Here is an 18,942-nt window from a genome sequence, read left to right as displayed (position 1 = left end):
TATCGTTGGCTTATCAACTTTTGTTTCATAAAAGGGAAGTGGAACCAGGTATGGTGCAGGAAACAAATTTTAGGAAGAAAAATTATGGCTCCGAGATTCAATCCACTCCTGAAAATCTGCATTCGACAGTAACCTTAGAGAAAAACTGGCTGATTCCAATCTCTTGCCTGCGATGTAAACCGAATCACAATCACAGGAAATGAATCCAATCATGGAGGGGTGGTGCAACAATCTAGGTCAGTTTTGGAAATGACTGCTACAGGCAATAAGATTAAGGAGCGCGCCGATTCGCTGAAAGACGAATCAGTAAATCAGCTCTGAATGAGTAACACTTTGCGTCTGCTCTGTGTCTTGTGTGTAGCTAATGTTTATTTTTCCAGCTTATTTTTTTTTTATGATGAGAGCATAAGAAAGGGGCATTATGTATCTTTGTATCAACAGTATAGTGGATGAATTAGAAAAAAATAGATATTTTCCCCATCTCCCGTTCGCTAACACCCCCCTCCCTCCACGCACACACACACTCGCACACCTTCCTTCCCATTTCTACAGCTTAACTTCATTGTCTCAAACCCTTTCTTTCATCTTAAGACAAAGATTTATGTAAATCTTTGGGCCCGGCGTTAATGCGAGCCGCAGTGTGAGAAATAGCATCCCTAAATCGCAGTATTGTTGTTGAAAATGACAAGGCAGCCCCCTAATCCCACAATGCGATCATCCAAATGTGTCATAATGCTCTGTGTAGGCAGGCAAATCTGAATATCAAAAAGACACCACGCACCTCACCAGAGCCTTCAGTTCTTTAGAACCGCTTTTTTAAAGAACTCACCCCGTTGTCACTTAAGGAAAGGCAAAAAGTATAGGGGAAAAAACAGAAATGTGACATCTGAGTGACTGGTTTGGTGTGCTGTTAAAGGAATTTTCGTTCTTTGTCTCAATGTCTTGGTCCCTTTTTTGTGCTTTTTGTGTTTTTTTGTTTTTAAGTGTGACCTTCTCAATCCACATCTAGACGTACTGTTTTTCTTTGACTTTGATTAGAAAAGTTTGATAACTGACAGAACCATTGATCTTCATTGAAGTGTGTGTGTCCTATATGGTGCAACCACTATCTTTTTGTTTAATTTTTTTATTTAGACAGTTATATTGTACTTGTGTTCTGACTTTTTGTGTTTCACCATTCAGGACTATAGATGCATTGCTTGAATACAAGTAAGAGTTATTTTTACTATTTTAAATAGTTTAGTTTTGGACTATTTTGCAGGAAGTATATTCCTAGACTACATTGTTACATCTCCAATTTTTATAAATGTAATTTATTTTATTTAGTTAGTAAGTTAGTGTAATTCTTAATTATATAATGGTACAAGACTGGAAATTATTTGAAAAGAAACTACGTGATTGAGACTACAAGCTAGACTTGATCCTGAATCGCCCACATGAGCACCATGTTTCAGCATTTCTGGAGCGTATGTGTTAACTAATGCATCAGATCTCTGACTTTTGTGTTTTATCTTGTTTGTTGTTATCTTATATGTGACCCGGGACCACAAAACCAGTCATAAGGGTAATTTTTTTTTTTAATTGAGGTTTAAACATCAGATTTATATCTGAAAGCTGAATAAATAAGCTTCCCATTGATATGTGGATTGTTAGAATATGACAATATTTGGCCAGGATACAACTATTTGGAATGTGAGGGTGCCAAAAAATCTAAATATTAAGAAAATCACCTTTAAAGTTGTCCAAATGAAGTTCTTAGTAAAGCACATTACTAATCAAAAATTAAGTTTTGATATATTTACGGTAGAAAATGTACAAAATATCTTCATAGAACATGATCTTTCCCCTTCAGTCAAATCAAATTCATGCATCTGAAAGCTGAATAAATAAGCTTTCCATTGTATATGGATTGTTAGAATATGACAATATTTGGCCGAGATACAACTATTTGAAAATCTGGAATCTGAGGGTGCAAAAAATCTAAATATTGAGAAAATCACCTTTAAAGTTCTCCAAATGAAGTTCTTAGCAATGCATGTTACTAATCAAAAACTATGTTGTGATATATTTACTGTAGGACATTTACAAAATATATTCATGGAACATGATCTTTACTTAATATCCTAATGATTTTGACCCATACAATGTATGGTACAATATATAACTTAAGACTGGCTTTTTGGTCCAGGGTCACACATTTGACTATTATGTGGTGTTTAATATATTAGTAGATTAATAAAAAAAAAATCTAAACTGATTACATATTATAAAACCCGTCTTCATTGTGCTGTATTCTTGCCATTTGGCGATGTTTATGCATCTGCTGCGATTCTGTACGACTCTGACTTGAAATGCTACATTTGTTAAGCCTCAAATTGATTTAAACATATTTGATTAGTTTCCTTGTCATTTGTCATGCCGATCTGTCTGTCAGAGCGCAAGAAGAGGAGGAGAGAGCGACTGCTTTTGGAAACAGCCATGAAACAGCCATGCCAATCAATTGGACAAGGACAAGTTGGTTGAATAATAATGTTAATAATTACAACACAAGTCTAGGGAATCCCTGATTTGCCATGACTCCCTCATTGAGCTATCTTCCACAGAGACTCCTCGGTTACAATAATTAAGAGCACCATTCCACTTTTCCTTTTCGTTTTCTGCAATTCCCCCTGGATCAGGTACAAGTCCAAAAAAGAGAGCGAGAGAGGGAGGGAGGGAGAGAAAGAAAAAAGTACAAAGATTCCACACCTCACTCTGAGTTCTATTTAGCAGTTTGAATTCGCCCCCTCCCCATCCGACAGTAAAATCTCAGGCCGTCACTTGAAGCCCGGTGGGGGATTTTGTGGGAAAGAATAGCCATGTTGATCTTGAAGTCTTAAGTCTCAGCGTACCTGTCAACACTCCGGCTCAGCAGCGAAGACTGTGGCTTAAGTCACTTGAAGTTGCCTTTTAATGAGAGGGGAGGTCTGTGCACGCTGTCAGACTGAGCCGAAATAATTCCATACCTTCTGAATAACCCAAGCGTGTCTTTTAATCCTGCTGCTGTTTATGTAATGGAAATAAGCAGGAACAGGTTAATGAGAGGGTGAGCTCTGGCCCGCACACACACACACACACACACACACACACACACACATTGGATCTGGTACACTATGAATATGAAGGTGATGTGTTTGTACGAAATGCTTAGTGCAGCTCTCTCCTTAAACATAGTCTAATCAAGATGATTATAATAGAAATTGTGACATTTCATTCAAACAGATGATGTAATTTCCTTTTCCTCTACCTCAGAATTTTTTATTTTATTTATATCTCTTTGTACTATAGTTGTTTTTTTTACTATAGAAATTGGCATTTTCCCCAAAAAGGCAAATGTGATTTTTATTTTAATTTTATTATGCATTTATATACTTGTTGTAGACAGTTATATAGGCAATTATGGCATGAGATGAAGAGAATAGACCTGAAACATACCTTTCTTTACATAAGAATGTGTCTAAATTTTTTAAAGCAATTTAACTATTTATTTGAACATCAATTATCATATTTATGCATATAATAATTTGTATTTTTTAACACACACACACACACACACACACACACACACACACACACACACACACACACACACACACACACACACACACACACACACACACACACAATTGTATATTTCTGTCTGTATTTTGAGCACATTCTTACAGTTTGTTCAAATCTCCCCATCTCATTTTACACACACACACACACACACACACACACACACACATATATATATATACATCAAACCTATATATAGATCCAAACCTGCATCATCCATATGAGCACCATGACTCAACGTGTTAAAAGCATATGTGACCCTGGACCACAAAACTGGTCAAACTGAGATGTATACCGTCATCTGAAAGCTGAATAAATAAACTATCCATTGACGTATGGTTTGTTAGGATAGGGCAATATTTGACCGGGATAAAACTATTTGAAAATCTGAGGGTGAAAGAAAATCAAATTATTGAAAAAAAAAAAGTTGTCCAAATTAAGTTCTTAGCAATGCATATTACGAATCAAAAATTAAGTTTTGATATATTTACGGTAGGAAATTTACAAAATATTTTCATGCAGCATGATCTTTACTTAATATCATAATGATTTTTGGCATAAAAGAAAAATCTTTCATTTTGACTCATACAATATATTTTTGGCTATTGCTACAAATATGTGACCCTGGACCACAAAACCAGTCTTAAGTCGCTGGGGTATATTTGTAGCAATAGCCAAAAATACATTGTTTGGGTCAAAATTTTAGATTTTTCTTTTATGCCAAAAATCATTAGGAAATTAAGTAAAGATCATGTCTATGAAGATTTTTTTTGTAAAATTCCTACTGTAAATATATCAAAATGTAATTTTTGATTAGTAATATGCATTGTTAAGAACCTAATTTGGACAACTTTAAAGGTGATTTTCTCTGTATTTGATTTTTTTGCACCCTCAGATTCTAGATTTTCAAATAGATGTATCTCGGCCAAATATTGTCCTATCCTAACAAACCATACATCAACATATACATCTCAGTTTTGTAAAATTTAACCTTATGACTGGTTTTGTGGTCCAGGGTCACATATACCTGTGCTACTTACTTAAGGTTTTGTTGTCCAGGGTCATAATTATGCCTATTTTCACTATGCCCAAAAAGGCAAATGTGATTTTTATTTTTATGCTATTATGCATTTACATTCTTCTTGTAGACTATTATATAGTAGAAGTAAGGGAATTATAGCATGAGAAGAAGAGAATAGAACTGACTTCATATAAGAATGTGTTCAAATATTTATTTGAACAATTATATTCATTAAATAATTTTCTAATACACACATACAATTATATATATAATTATATATTTATGTCTGTATTTTGACCACATTCTTACAGTGTGTTTAAATCTCCCCATCTCATATCACACACACACACACACACACACACACACACACACACACACACACACACACACACACACACACACACACATAAATACATTGTATGAGTCAAAATTACCGATTTTTCTTTTATGCCAAAAATCATTAGGATATTAAGTAAAGATTACGTTCCATGAAGATATTTAGTAAATTGCCTACCGTAAATATATCAAAACTTAATTTCTGATCACTAATATGCATTGCTAAAAACTTCATTTGGATAACTTTAAAAGTAATTATCTCAATATTTAGATTTTTTGCATCCTAAGATTTTCAAATAGTTGTATCTCGGCCAAATATTGTCCTATCCTAACAAACCATACATCAATGGAAAGCTTATTTATACAACTTTTAGATTAATTTCTAAAAAAAAAAAAAAAAAAAAAAAAAAAACTGACCCTTATGACTAGTTTTGTGGTCCAGGGTCACATATCAAACCTGCATCATCCATATGAGCACCATGACTCAACGTATTAAAAGCATAATTGCTGTGATAATTGCTACTTTCTACAGTGTTTGATCCTGATAGGCTATTAATGCATTTATTGTTAACATTTTAATGAAAATTATTTACTTATTACCCTAATTTTGGACTTTGGAATTTTGTAAATTTACAAGAAAATCTTATTTCTACTTCCCTCTCACTTCTCCTTCCCTTCCATCTCTCATTCCCTCTGTAATTCTTTCTTCCCTGCTTTTTCCTCCCTCCCTTCCTCCATCTCTTCTTTTCTTTCAGTGGGAATAATCCCCCCTACAGGAGACTTCAAAGAGCAGGCCAGGCAGGGACAGGCTTAATTACCCGCCTGCCTTAAAACCGATGCCAAATCAAAACTTGCTCTGGTCCATCTCTGTCCTGGCAGGGCTAATTGTGGCCTTGGATTCTATTTTGGGAAGTTTTTAAAAGGGGGAAAGTCACAATTAAATCAAAACAAGAAATATGTGGGCGGCACGTCACACATCATTACTGTATGTAGGCTAACGTTACTTTATATAGTTTTGGAGGTCCTGCCTGAGTGATGTGAATTTTGGAGATATTTCAGAGTACGATATAATATATGATATAATGACTTATTGCTAACACCTCAGTAACACGGGCTGTGTTTTATTTGGCCAGTCCAAAAAGTACTTAAGCACTTTTTCCATGTTTTTAATCTTACACACGGGGTAATCCGGCCTTTTTTTTAAGCGAGTGAAGTTTTAAACCTCTCCGGGATGTGCCGCGAGGTTTCGATGGCTGACCGAGGGAGAGCATTACGTCGGGGTATTTAACACCGTGGAGAGTTGGATACGAGGGGGCTTAATGATGCCGTAGCAGTCGGGATGAGCGCTAATTCACCGCCCAGGGCCCGCGACGGATGGGGCACCTGCAGAGCCAGCCATCAGTCAGCTTACCCACCCTCGACAGGTCCCGGGAGGGGCTCCATATCCCTCCGACTCATGAAGCTCTGCCACTCTCCACAAAATGGCCTCATAATGACAGAAGAGTGCGTGAGGTAGTTAGCATCTTTTTGTTTTTCCTCTTCATTCTGACTAAATGCAGTCTTATTGAAAATAACACATACGAATTTTAAACACAAACAAATATGTTTGTAGTTTTATAAAGTGCTCCGTTCCCTCGAGATTTACCTCACGATAAAAACATGCCCCGAAGCTAATTATGTTCAGATTGCACTAGCGTTATAGCGTCTTGCTTTATCTGTTTATATGACATAAGAGCAAACAGAAGCTAAATCAGTGATGTAGTTGAATATAATGTGACATTCCTTTTATCCCCCTACCCACTCGTGTTTTATTATATTTCAATAACACATTGTGAAGAATGTGAAATGTGAAATAAAGAGTAAACAGCAGTAAAAATTCTTGTTTTTTTATTCAAGACCTGCATACCAAAGTTGCCTCAGTCCAAACAAGGGGCATCAGCGTCTAATGCTCGGAAGAAATACGGGAGGGGAAAAAAAAGACTAAAATATACACAGAAGGGCTTTCAAAAACAGCTAGTATAACACAAGTGAACATAATTGTCAGGTTGAGATGAACGTACTGTATAAATGAGTGGACAAACAGTCGTACATAGCTCTCTGACCTCCACAAAGTGCCACATCTTTTTTAAGACGCAGATACCAGAGGCTAATACATTCTGGGAAAGGGTTTTGAAAGTATACATGGTGGGTCAGGTTGATTGATTCGTGTCTGTATGAGTGTGGTCAGTTTTAGTAGCTCTTGATGACTTTAATTGTAGCCTTTGGTTGGAGGCAAAAAGCTTTGATGTGAATTGCACACAGTTGAAGAGAAGATCATATACAGCGAGGTTTGGCTCGGCTATCCTGTTACCGACACATTTGAAAGTCCCCTGTGTCGATTATTTTAGACATATTATGAGCGAGCCTGTTTCCTGTGAGTGTGTGTACTGTGTGTGTGTGTGTGTGTGTGTGTGTGTGTGTGTGTGTGTGTGTGTGCAGAGACTGAGAGACAGACAGAGAGAGAAAGACCTTCCAATTTTTCCAAACCTTTTTCTTTACTTCCTGATCAGAAAATGATGACACAATAATGACTTGGACAAGTAAAACATCTTGTATTTGTGCTCTATTCTTCTCATGCTAAAAGGCCTTAACTTAACAGGCCCCAGAAATCAGGTATTGTGCCCCACAAATCAGAGGACAGTAGAGGACTTTGTTTAAAAAAAAGACAGACTGCTGCCAGTGCTAGTCAGAAAACACAAATTAAAAAAAAAAGAAAAGAAAATATCAAGAAAGAGAGAGAGAAACAAAACAAAGTCTGGGCAAGCATATAAAATTATTTACAACCAAGATAAGAGTGAACAAAACATTTACTGTTGTATATGTAGCTACAGTAAAAGGTCAGACAACCTCTTAAACTCATCTGTACATTTTTAATTTCAATTTTCACAATTGTATCCTGCCAAATGTGTGTACATATACAGTATATATATATATACACACACACACATAAACACATCATAGTGCCTACACATGTATTTCATTCCAGCCATTAAGAAAATCCATTATCGAAGAAGAAACCAGAAAGATACACAAGACAGGAATCTCAGTATTTTTCCTGTGATCATCTTTCCATACATAAATGTCGCTGGCCCTGTTGCAGTTTTCTTTTAATCAATTTAATCTTTATTTTCTTACACCCAAGGCAGAAAAGTTACTAAAACTCAAGACTTTTACAGTTACAGTGACAAAACATTTTAAAGACCCACAATTTTAATTGGACTGTAAAATGAAACTTCTTTTTTTTTTCTCTTTAAAAAAAAAAAGAAACAGACGTAAAGAAATTATAATTGGAAAAAAAAAGATTTTTTTCTTTTATTTCCTTTTTTTTTTTTTTTTTTCTTTTTTTGTAAAATGCCCAGGCATTCTCCAATATTACAAATACTGGTATACTTTTACAGTAAACAAGAGAAATGTCATATATATATATATTTATATATATATATATATATATTTATATATATATATATACTTAAAATCCCGTCACCAAAAACCAATATACACACGCCACTATGGCATTCAGAGAAACTTTATAAGCAAACTTGAAATAAAAAAAGAAAAGAAAAACTCTTGTTTGTTTAAAACACACATACACAGAAATATCATTTTACCCTTGTACTTGTTTCAATACTGTAAACGTATTTTAAGACAGAGTGCACTAAACGTTTTACTTTTTTGTTTTTTGTTTTTTTTTTCTTTCTTTTTTTTTGTTTAAAGTTTCTGTAGTTCCTGATTTTTGTCCAGTCTCTTCCTTGACTATTTGTAGCAAAAGAATCATCCATTATTTTCAAGGGACGCAGTCTTGTCCTGAAGTGAAAAATTTTACATATATATATTTATATATATTTGTCTATTGTGTGTGTTTTTGTGCAGTTATATGTACATATGCATACATATATACACACATAGACACACATTAGTATTGTGCTGGCTACTTTTCATTTTAGTTCAACATAGTTCTTTAAGTGACCTACGTATCTGTTTTTATCATTATTCTTTTAGAAGCAGATTAAAACCACATGGACTTGATTTTTTTTTCTTTTTCAATTTCTTTGCTTCACAAAAGTGTTGCATTTGTCTTATAAGACAATAAATAGGAAGATCAGTATTCAAGGCACACTCATGTCAAATTGAATGGCAGTACAAAAACTGTCCAAATAAATTAATTTCATTTTTATAGTGCCAGCATTGTGAAAGCCAAGCCTATCAACGCTGGCACTTCAATCTCAGATGCTCCCTCTAGCAAGGCCCAATAAATTCGTATTTTAACATAATTTCTTGCTCAGAAGCCGTTTTCGCTATTGTTTTCAAATATGTAAATCAAAATAATAAAGTGCGGGTCAACTGCGAAGAGCTGTGTATGTTTACTTTTCTTTCTCTCTCTCTCTCTTTCTTTCTATTTCATTAGTTTGCTTTGCTCTTTTTAAACCACGATATTCCCTCGCTTCAATCGTTTGCGCTGGTTAGGGCATCTTGTCGAAAGAAGGCTGTTTAACTGCCAATAAATCAGTTGGATAGAAGAGAAAAGAAAAGGGAAAATTCAGCTGTGCATTCTGTAAGCGTGTTGCTACTTCTGAGAATGCGTTCAACTACACATCACAGGAAGTCCTGAATGAGAAGAAAGAAAGAAAAAAATTGTCTTACTGTTTTAGCACACGCTCAACAGGTCATGACATACACTCTTTAATGTGCAATTGACTAATCTGCATACCTGCTGATGGCTCTGACACACGGGACATGACCAGATTAACCAGATAATCAATATCATACACGTTTTTAACTATAATCAGATTTGCTGTGCAGTATAAATTTGCTTCACAAAATGATTGATAAATATATCTATGTACAAAAATGCATAGGGCTGTTTCAAGTGATTTACGAAACATTAGAATAGAATGACAACATTGCTGAACGTATAATTGAATTAATTCTAATCAAATCTGGTTAAAGTGGTGACTTCCTCTAGAACCGCAGACCCTAATACCCAAAAATGAAACAACAGAACTGAACACAAAATAACAATGTTTAGATTTAAATGTCAGTCAATGGAAACAGAACAGTGGTGCCTTGCTTTTGACTAATGTGCTTTTCGAATTGGACTGTAAAGACCCTTCTCTCTCTTTCTCTTCCTGTGTGTGCGTGCGTGCGTGCGTGTATGTATGTATGTATGTATGTGTGTGTTTAAATCACTCTCCTAGTGTACGAAAACTGCTTCATCCTCTGGCCTAGACGTCTGTCCCTTTAACTTAACAACGATGTAGTATGACAAGCCACTTTTATGTGAAAGATGGAGTTGATTCATGACATTTAGGGGTAGTTGGCAGTGTAATATGAAGTGTGGAGACAAGGCGAGGGTTGTGAATGAGCTGAACCAGAGGACCGGACTGTTTTATCAGAGAAGACGGCTGAGATCAGATGGCAGACTTGGCAGAAGTAGCTATGCAGCTCACCCTGAGTTGTTTTAAAGCCGTCTTCCTTCTACCACTATTGTGCTGTTCAGCAAAATCAAATGGGTTTGATTAAGTGCAGTGTCTATGGAAAGAGTGCTGGCGCTTAAACTTCACTATCGAGACCTAGTGAGACCTATAACACAATTCATCCTATGACTAGCGTTGTCTGGGTCGGTACAAGGTACCGATAAGCAGCTGCCTTCACTTTTGTCTGTTTTTATAGTCTCCTCTCCTTGGTTGAGTAAACGGAGGTTTTCAGCCCCACAGATTTACAGTTGGAACTGATATTCAGTGCTACATTCCCAATTAGATTGACATGCTTAAAATCAGTTCGTGCTTCAAGGTCTAAGGATTGTTGTCCGCTCATTTCGTAAGTATGAATAATAAACAAAAAGGAAAACAAAAAAGAACGACATAGCTTTCTCAATTCAGCTTGCAAAATTTGAAGATTGAATGCGGCTTCTCTTCAAGAAATTACATGTGTAGCTTAAATAATCTACAAATCGTAAGCAGCGGCCTATGGATTTCTCAAACGATACTCTGTTTTGCTAAAAACAAACAAACAAAAAAATCTCAGGATGTCTTTTGGGTTTAAACTAAATCTCAGCATTTGAAATAAATCATAAGATAATGGAATAAAAAAATGACAAAATAAAAATGAACCTGCACATGCCAAAACATTAAAAAATCCAATAAATACAGAAATTATTGCACAGTTAAAGGCTCCATTTAAAATATCGTCTAATATATCCACTCCTAGATAGGCGGTTTATACCAGCTCCAAATTAATTTCCTTTTTTTTTCTTGCATTTTCCGCTTCTTCTTAATGTCTTTATCATTCTCAGATGGCAGTTTCTTAGGACAAAACTAACTCAAACCATTAACTTGAAAACAAACAAACAAGAAACCAAAAAACAAAAAAACTAAATGAAAAAACAGAGTATCCAGCTACCCCTTTTTATAATCAAAGAATTGTGAGGCAAAATAGGAAATCTGGCTTAGCTTCTCTCTGCTTGTTCAATTTTGACCTCATTCGTCATCAAATGTTCCCCATGCCACTTTTTCATGTGTTTCTCGAGCGTGCTGTAGACGCTGAAGGGCATTTGGCAAATGTCACAGCGGTACACTTCCTTACCGAGCTGGCCGTGTGTCTTCATGTGGCGGGTGAGCTTGCTGCTCTGGGCGCAGGCGTAGTTGCAAAGCTCACACTTGTAGGGCCTCTCGCCTGTGTGGCTGCGTCTGTGCACTGTCAGATTGCTACAGTTCTTGAAAACCTTCCCACAGTACTCACAGGTGTCACTCCTCCTGCTTTCTTTCGAGCTGGGCCGGCCCGGTCCTGGCCCCCCACCCAAGTGCGGGGTGCTGCCTCCGCTAGCGGTACCACTGCGGCCAGAGAGGCCCCCGTCCAGCAGGTCCCCTGGCGGCGTGGAGAAACGCAGGCTGCCGTTCTCGGAAGAGTGCTCCGAGGAGGTGGCGAATGGAGATTGTCTGGAATCGGTGAAGCCAAGAAAGGGATCTTTGATGAAGTGGCGGGATGCTGCATAGCCCACTAGCCACTGGGAGTAGACGTTTTCAGATGGGATTAGGGGGGCTGGGGGTATGTCCAAATCCTTTTCGATTTTGATCCTCTTGTTAGAGGAGTTGGAGAGGCTTGGGCTGGTGATGGGAGTGGGCTTGCGGGGAAACAGGCCTGAGAAAGAGTCGCCTGAGCCACAGTTCCTTCCGTTCACAGTTGCCCGCTCCACTTGGTCCATTTCCCCTGCTACCGAATCGTTGTCGCCTGCATCCCTCTGCCCTTCTGACATCCTTTTGGAGAACGGAAGCCTTTTCCGATTGTCGACTATTAAGTTATTGTACTGCTGAATGGAGCTGAGCCCTACGTTTTCCACCATCTTCCCCAAGGAGAGATTCTTCTCATCCGAAGGGGGCTTTGAGCCATTTTCCCTATTCCGACTGAACTCAGAGTCCATGCTGAAGTTCGACTCGGGCCTGCTTTCATTTTCTAGTTCCTCCTCTTCTTCCTCTTCCTCCTCCTCTTCATTTTCAGGGCCCATGCCCTCACCTCTAAAATCGCCATCTCTGTTCTTCATGCCCTCCCCTGTGACGTCACTAGTGCCTGGCTCAGGTGAACTGGTGGCGGACAGGCCGTCGTCAGAACGCCCCGTCATGGAGCCAGACTTGTGCATGTGGGTCTTCATGTGGCGTTTCAGTTTGCTAGCCTGAGAACAGGCATGGTCACACAGTTGGCACTTGTAGGGTTTCTCGCCCGTGTGGCTTCGCCGATGAACAACCAGATTGCTCTGAAACTTGAAGGTCTTGCCACAGAACTCACAGGACTTTGACTTGGCCTGCGTCTGCGGCGGGGTGGTACTGTTAGGGGGCATGGGAGGCAGCGGAGGGGTGCTCAGAAAGGGCGACTTCGGACTGGGCTGAAAGGGGTTGGGATTGAGGAGGCGATGCATAGGGTTGCCACGGCTTGGCGACAGCGGTGGAGTGGAGTTGTTGTTTCCAGCGAGCTCTCTAAGTCGGCGGGAGAAGTCCATGGACTGGGACTCCATGGCCATGGGTGTCATGCGCATCACTCTCTCAAAGGCACTGGGATGCTGGGAGATTAAACCCATTTCCTCTGCGCTAAGGCGTTCTAGGCGATGGGGATCTAAGTGATGGCGAGGAGGGGGGCTGACGAAGGGAGGCGTATTAGGAAGCCGGTTTTCGACAAAGCCTGGTGGGGGCTCTCGCAGTAGGGGCCCAGTCATCCGTAGGAGGTGGAAGGGGTTGTTGTCCCCTAAAAAGTTGGTTAACGGGGACTGTGGTATAGATTCAGCACCAAGGGGGGGAGGAATAGTGATCCGTGGAGTCAGGGAGGTATTCGAGGGGTTGGTCTCCAAGTAGATGCGGATCCCATGCGTGTTCTGAGCGTGTTGCAGAAGGAACCAGGCGTTGGTAAAGGGCTGTTTGCACGTCGTGCATATGTAACTCGAAGGTTCGTCTCTACCTGCAACCAAGCAAAGAAAACAACAAAGAACTTTATTTATGTATCAGTTTAAAACCTCTGCAGGTCACTTGTCTCATAATGCTAGACATTTTGATCTACACTAAAAGTAGATCTGACTTGATGAAGAATGAGGCATAGATAGGGTCAAGCATGATTACAGGTTACAAAGAACAAACTTTGAGGTATCTGACACTTTGGTCTATGGCCATTTTCGTGCACCCATCAGGCTGTCACATAAACAGGGCAGCTCATACTTAACAGAGCTGTGACAAGTGCATTTCCATACCGCTCCACGCAGGGTTGGTGCTGTGGGAACATTGCATTCCCCATTTCAGCCTGTCTTTAATCTTCGCTTTTACAAACGGCTGACTCATTTTAGAAGCATAATGCCGGGCAAGAACACTCTAAACTGGGAAACCCTCCAAGCACTGAGACCGTCCTAGGATGCCAGAGTAATATGCCACCAAATTGGAAAAGTACAACTTAAACTGTGATTTAGAGGACTCTCATCACTATCAAACAAATAAACTTAAGTTGTCCCCTCAAAGAAACGAATAAAAAATGAGAGAGGAGGGTGTGGGTTGGGGGAAGGGGAGCACACATCAAGATAAATGGTTTCAAATAAAGAGTGAAAACACTGCCTGTGATTTAAGAGGCTATGGGGGGAAAAAAGCACACCGGTGTGAGCGTTAAAGTCTGTGGCATTTAAAACAGCTCAAGGGTATTATTTACTGTTCCATTAAGAATTTCTCAAGATTGTTTTTCTTTATTCCTCTCACGTTTTTATCTTATTCTATAGTTACACTTCCTGGAAAGCCCCCTCCCCTCTTAATGACATCACAGTGAATCACTGCTTCTCTGAGAGTAAGTTTGATTACAACGAAAAAATGGCTCACTGGTGAATTAATTGCACAATTTCACTGATAACAATTGTATTCCGTATTCCACCGTTTTAATCATAATTAAATACTAGCAAGTGAATGTGTGAAGTCTGCATACACTCCAGGTTCAGGTAAAGTGTGAACACTATCAGTTTTAGGATCAGAGGATGTGTTAAAAAGTGCCTCCCGTGCTTGGTGCGGCTCTGGAGCTTTAACTATACATGACTAATTGATGCTACAACTTCACCGTTACACCGGTTCCGCCATGCAAAGGGGACTCATTACCATGGCAGCACAAACAAGCCAAGTGTACTGAGTATACAATGAAAAAGGATGCTAAACTATCTCTTCTGTACTCCAGGGGTACTGGTGTAAAAAAAAAAAAAAAAGATCTACAAAGTCGAAATGGTAATTGTGCTCTAGGAAATGAGTTTCATTTATTTATTAAATGAAAGCTTGCTGTTCTGACCTAATGCAGCAATTTAGGATACGCAGAAAAACATATGCTGCCGTAATTGTTCGGGTATTTGATTTCTAGCTGTGCTTTGTGTACCTTTATGAGTGTTTTCATGTATATGTATGTGAGCGAGAGCGAGCGACTGCGGTGAGAACAATGGGGCGGCAGTCACACACAGGGCTCGGAGGAGCTGGGACTAGGAAGCCCTCATGGGTGTCTATTTCAATCATGGCCATTGTGAAGGATCAAAAAGAGCAGGGAGAATGAATGGTTAGTATCTGTTCTAGCATTCCTTTACATGCTGCCGAAGAGCAATGCTAAACAGGGGAGTGTGTTTTCATCTGAAAGAAACAGAGACAAGGGATTATATTCAGCATTAGCCTGAAGCTTCATCTTATTGGTAGACTGAGATGCAATATTTCATCAAGGAATTTGAATAGTAAGCACACAAAATGTAAATTAGTAAAAAATGAGTAGTGCTACGCACATATGAAATTTTCATTTTTTATATTTTCTGTATATTCTTCCACAGGTATCATAGCATCCATTTGCGCTTAGAGAAATATCATCATCAGTAGTTCAACCTTCATGTCCTGTTTTGGTCTGACCAAATGCCATTAAATAACTTTTACTTAGAATTTAAATATCAGGTTGATTCTTAATGACTTCAACCACTGCTTTAATGCAAGTTTCTAAAATTAATTTTTGCTATGGTCAGATTGACCTCAAACGGAAACAAAACAGATGAGTTAAATCCGCAATAATGTTTGCCCATTGAGTTTAAACATCTCATAATAATTTACAAAAATAAAACTCTAAATAAGAAGAACGCAATGGTAAATTTCAAAATTACTATCAAAAGTATTACCTTTTAAGACCCTCAACAGAACATGAGGGTTAAAACAAAAGGCTTCTGTCAGATGATGTGTGTTAGCTGATATATATGACGCAGAAAATGTTCAATCAGTGCCCTTTTAAATGTAAAAAAAAAAAAAAACTCAGATGAAACATTTACAAGCACTTAAATGCATTTTAAAGGTTTGCTGAGAGAAAAAAAAATGCATTCCCCACTAGATGTTATTATGTGGCTGATGTGCATTCATAAGAACATCTGTTTACCTCTACCCTTGTCCTGTAAAGCCTTTGACTTAATTACAGTGGACAGAGCGTAAGCTCCAGCACAATGGCCATCTTTTTTTCCCCCCAGCCTCACAAGGCCTACATATATGCATACACGCATAAAACACACACACACACACACACACACACAATCCTCCAACCTCCTCTTGTTGTTTTATGGCAGATGCTTTCAAAGACTAATGCTCCATGTAAAGGAGGCCTAGAAAACAAGTAGCGTCTGTGTTTACCAAGCACTGTCCTTTTCCTCTGTGTGTGTGTGTGTGTGTGTGTGTGTGCGAGAGAGAGAGAGAGAGAAAGAGAAAGAGAGAGAGACTCTTTCTCTATGCTAACTACCGGGGCGTAAAACACAGGCTACTGTACTAGCTGATCCTCTCGCAGACAAACAGAAGTCATCAGGGGGCCGAATGTTCATTTCTGCCCCACAATTAAGACGAATCAATGGCCGCTGCCTGAAATGGTATTTGTGGCCGTGCTGAAGGGACTCGGGCGTGAGTTTATTGAGAAGTGTTCAGCGCCTGCACTCCCGAGGGGATTGGAGTCCGACGCAGATGGCAAATAAAGTATGCAGCCCGAGGCGAGAGCACATTATGCTAATTCTAATGTCAGCTGTACTTTAATATACAGCTCTATTTAATCACCCTATTATTTCACATTTCCATATGAAAAAAGGAAGAGAGAGGCAGAGAGGGGGAGAGGGAGCGAGAGAGAAAACCTGCAGCACTTCTCTTGCTGCTAACACTACGAGTGTGCACAGGTTTAGGTGGATGGATCCCCGGATTTTGTGTCGGCATGGGGCGCTGTAGCTATTCACTATTATAGTCTGGTTCATTGTATCAACACACATTTATGCTTAAAATAACCCTAATGAATCATTTACGCATAAATATCACATTTAAACAGGTAATATTTTAAAGAATCATACATAAATAATAAATGTACTAATACTAACTAATGGCAAAGCACTGTCTTTATAAACACACATGCACCTAAAACGCACTCATAAATACAAAAATGCATATATACATGCGGACATATGAATATATGGCTTAAGACGATTTAAAACGGAATCCACAACACGTAACTATCGTAATGTGATTTTATTACAGTCAAGTTATGAAATTATTTTGAATTTTATTAATATTTTTAAAATTTAAAATTTACTTAGTTTTATTAGTGGGTGCTATTCTGAAGTATTCTAAGATCATAGTTATTAAAATAGAATTACAAAAAAAGTGGATTTTATGTCTTAATATACAAGCACTGATATGTATACATTTAACTTTGCAAATACAACAAAAAAACATGAAGCTAAATTACCGCAAATCTACAAGACATGACCTATGATATAGAATTCCACATACAGACATTTACTAAAATTATTTTATTTAAAATTTTTGCATTGTTGCTGTGCATTCTGACGATTCAGATTTCTCTGATTTGGAAATGAAAGGGCCAAAATAGCAGCCTGCCCATTTTGCTGATAAGTTTGGAGTGATTAGTTTCTCATGCTGAGCACTGGCTGATTCTATTTTCAATTAGATATTCCCAACGAGGCCCAGCTGCCGGGCGGGAGAGGAGAACGAGGACGGTATTGTGTGAAAGTGTGTGTCATCGGCAGTATCAGTCGTGCATGCAGACCCCAATTCAATTAAAGAGAAATTATCACTAATAACAATCGTGGGCTCTTTGCACACACCGACTTAAACGGCATGCAAATGCCGGGCTTTAAGACACATTAACCAAAAAAATAAAAAGATGACAGTTAATAGGTTTCAGCGTCGCACTGAGAGGTACAATGATCCACTTTAGCTTTCATCCTGAATATGAAAAAAAAGAGAGGAGGAATAAAAATTATTCAACATGCATTCTCTGCGATTTGGACGCTTTATTTTACAGCTCACAGTCAGTGTCACAAATTTACCATGATGGTAATATTTTAGCGACAAGACCAACGTTTGAGTGTAAATTACACCTGAAGATGTGCTTAGTGAATTAATTGGCTTTTGTTGTTTGCACCTTCAATGAGATTAAAAATAAACCATAAATCATAATTATCATGGGGCAAAAAAAAGATTTTAGTTTGATTTGGCATATATAGTTACATAGTTGATATTATTTGCTTTGAAAGCACAGGGCGAATGTGTGTGTGCGTTAGTGAACGAGACACAACCAGATTGTCTTGCGAGGACAAAGGAGCAAAAATCTCCAGGAATTTGAGATTTTTGACAATAAAGGCGGGTTATAAATTGACAAGGAGGGGGGAGGAAAGGGATATAGCATCTTTTAATGAGGTGCTCATTTGCTGACAGTGGTTTTCACTATAGGGACTTCATTTAGGCTGTCATTAAGTTATTATCTAGCGTAAAGAATTTTGCCGTCCTGTAAGTAGCGTGTTGGGTCTGGAAGCTTTTCTCTCTCTATTAGTGGAAGCGTGCCGCGCTGGCCTGGACGGCTGCCTGTGTTTTGTTTGGCTGTGGTTCACACACAGCTTTGGCAGGGGGCTTCTTGGATGGCTTACAGAGGAAAGAGGGAAAAGCGCGCGCAAGAAAGAAAGGGAGAGCGAGAAACTAGCTCACTCGTGCACGGTAGCTTTTTCTGAGCCCACGAGGGAGTCCGGTGTCCCATTTTCGGCATTTACAGTTACGCCATCCAAATTTCCAACAGAAACTACTGTCATAGTACAGTAAAGACAGATCCAGGGAGAGTCACGCCACTGACCGAGACGCCTTTGAGACATAAGTGCTTCATCATGGCGGTCTGGAAACGTTTTTCAGCTTGAAACAAAAATAAAACAAAGCTGCTGAAAAGTGAAAAATTACTGTAATTGTTAATAAGAACAGGTTAAGGGTACTTGTGTAGAAAACGCATTTAAGAGCACTGTGATGTGCTACATTTGGCAGCTTGGAATTATGGGTAATTTTTCTAAGAGAGTAACATTGAAATCACATCCCAGACTAAACTGTTCCTCTGTATTTCACACATTTACCAAAAACAAAAGTACATGAGACACAGAATTCGGTGGATTGTCC

The 18,942-nt window shown here is 38.6% G+C and overlaps 1 protein-coding gene across 2 annotated transcripts in view; it reads right to left on the bottom strand.

The window, feature by feature from the left end:
- Positions 1-6,824: 6,824 nt before the first annotated feature.
- Positions 6,825-18,942, bottom strand: part of bcl11ba (BCL11 transcription factor B a) — a 49,829-nt gene continuing 37,711 nt past the window's right edge. The window contains exons 3-4 of one of the 2 annotated variants that reach the window (XM_073826791.1): positions 11,576-13,435; positions 6,825-9,598 (exon numbers count right to left, since the gene is read on the bottom strand). In XM_073826791.1, the coding sequence (XP_073682892.1) occupies positions 9,576-9,598; positions 11,576-13,435 (1,883 nt within the window). In that variant the 3' untranslated portion in view covers positions 6,825-9,575. Of the gene's footprint in view, positions 13,436-18,942 lie in introns of both variants that reach the window. The other variant, XM_073826790.1, reaches the window with a different exon arrangement.

The sequence above is a fragment of the Garra rufa genome, chromosome 21 (genome assembly GCF_049309525.1).
Source record: "Garra rufa chromosome 21, GarRuf1.0, whole genome shotgun sequence".
Classification (NCBI taxonomy): Eukaryota; Metazoa; Chordata; class Actinopteri; order Cypriniformes; family Cyprinidae; genus Garra; species Garra rufa.
Note: the sequence above shows the minus strand (reverse complement) of the source record. Positions and strands in the feature narration are given on the sequence as shown.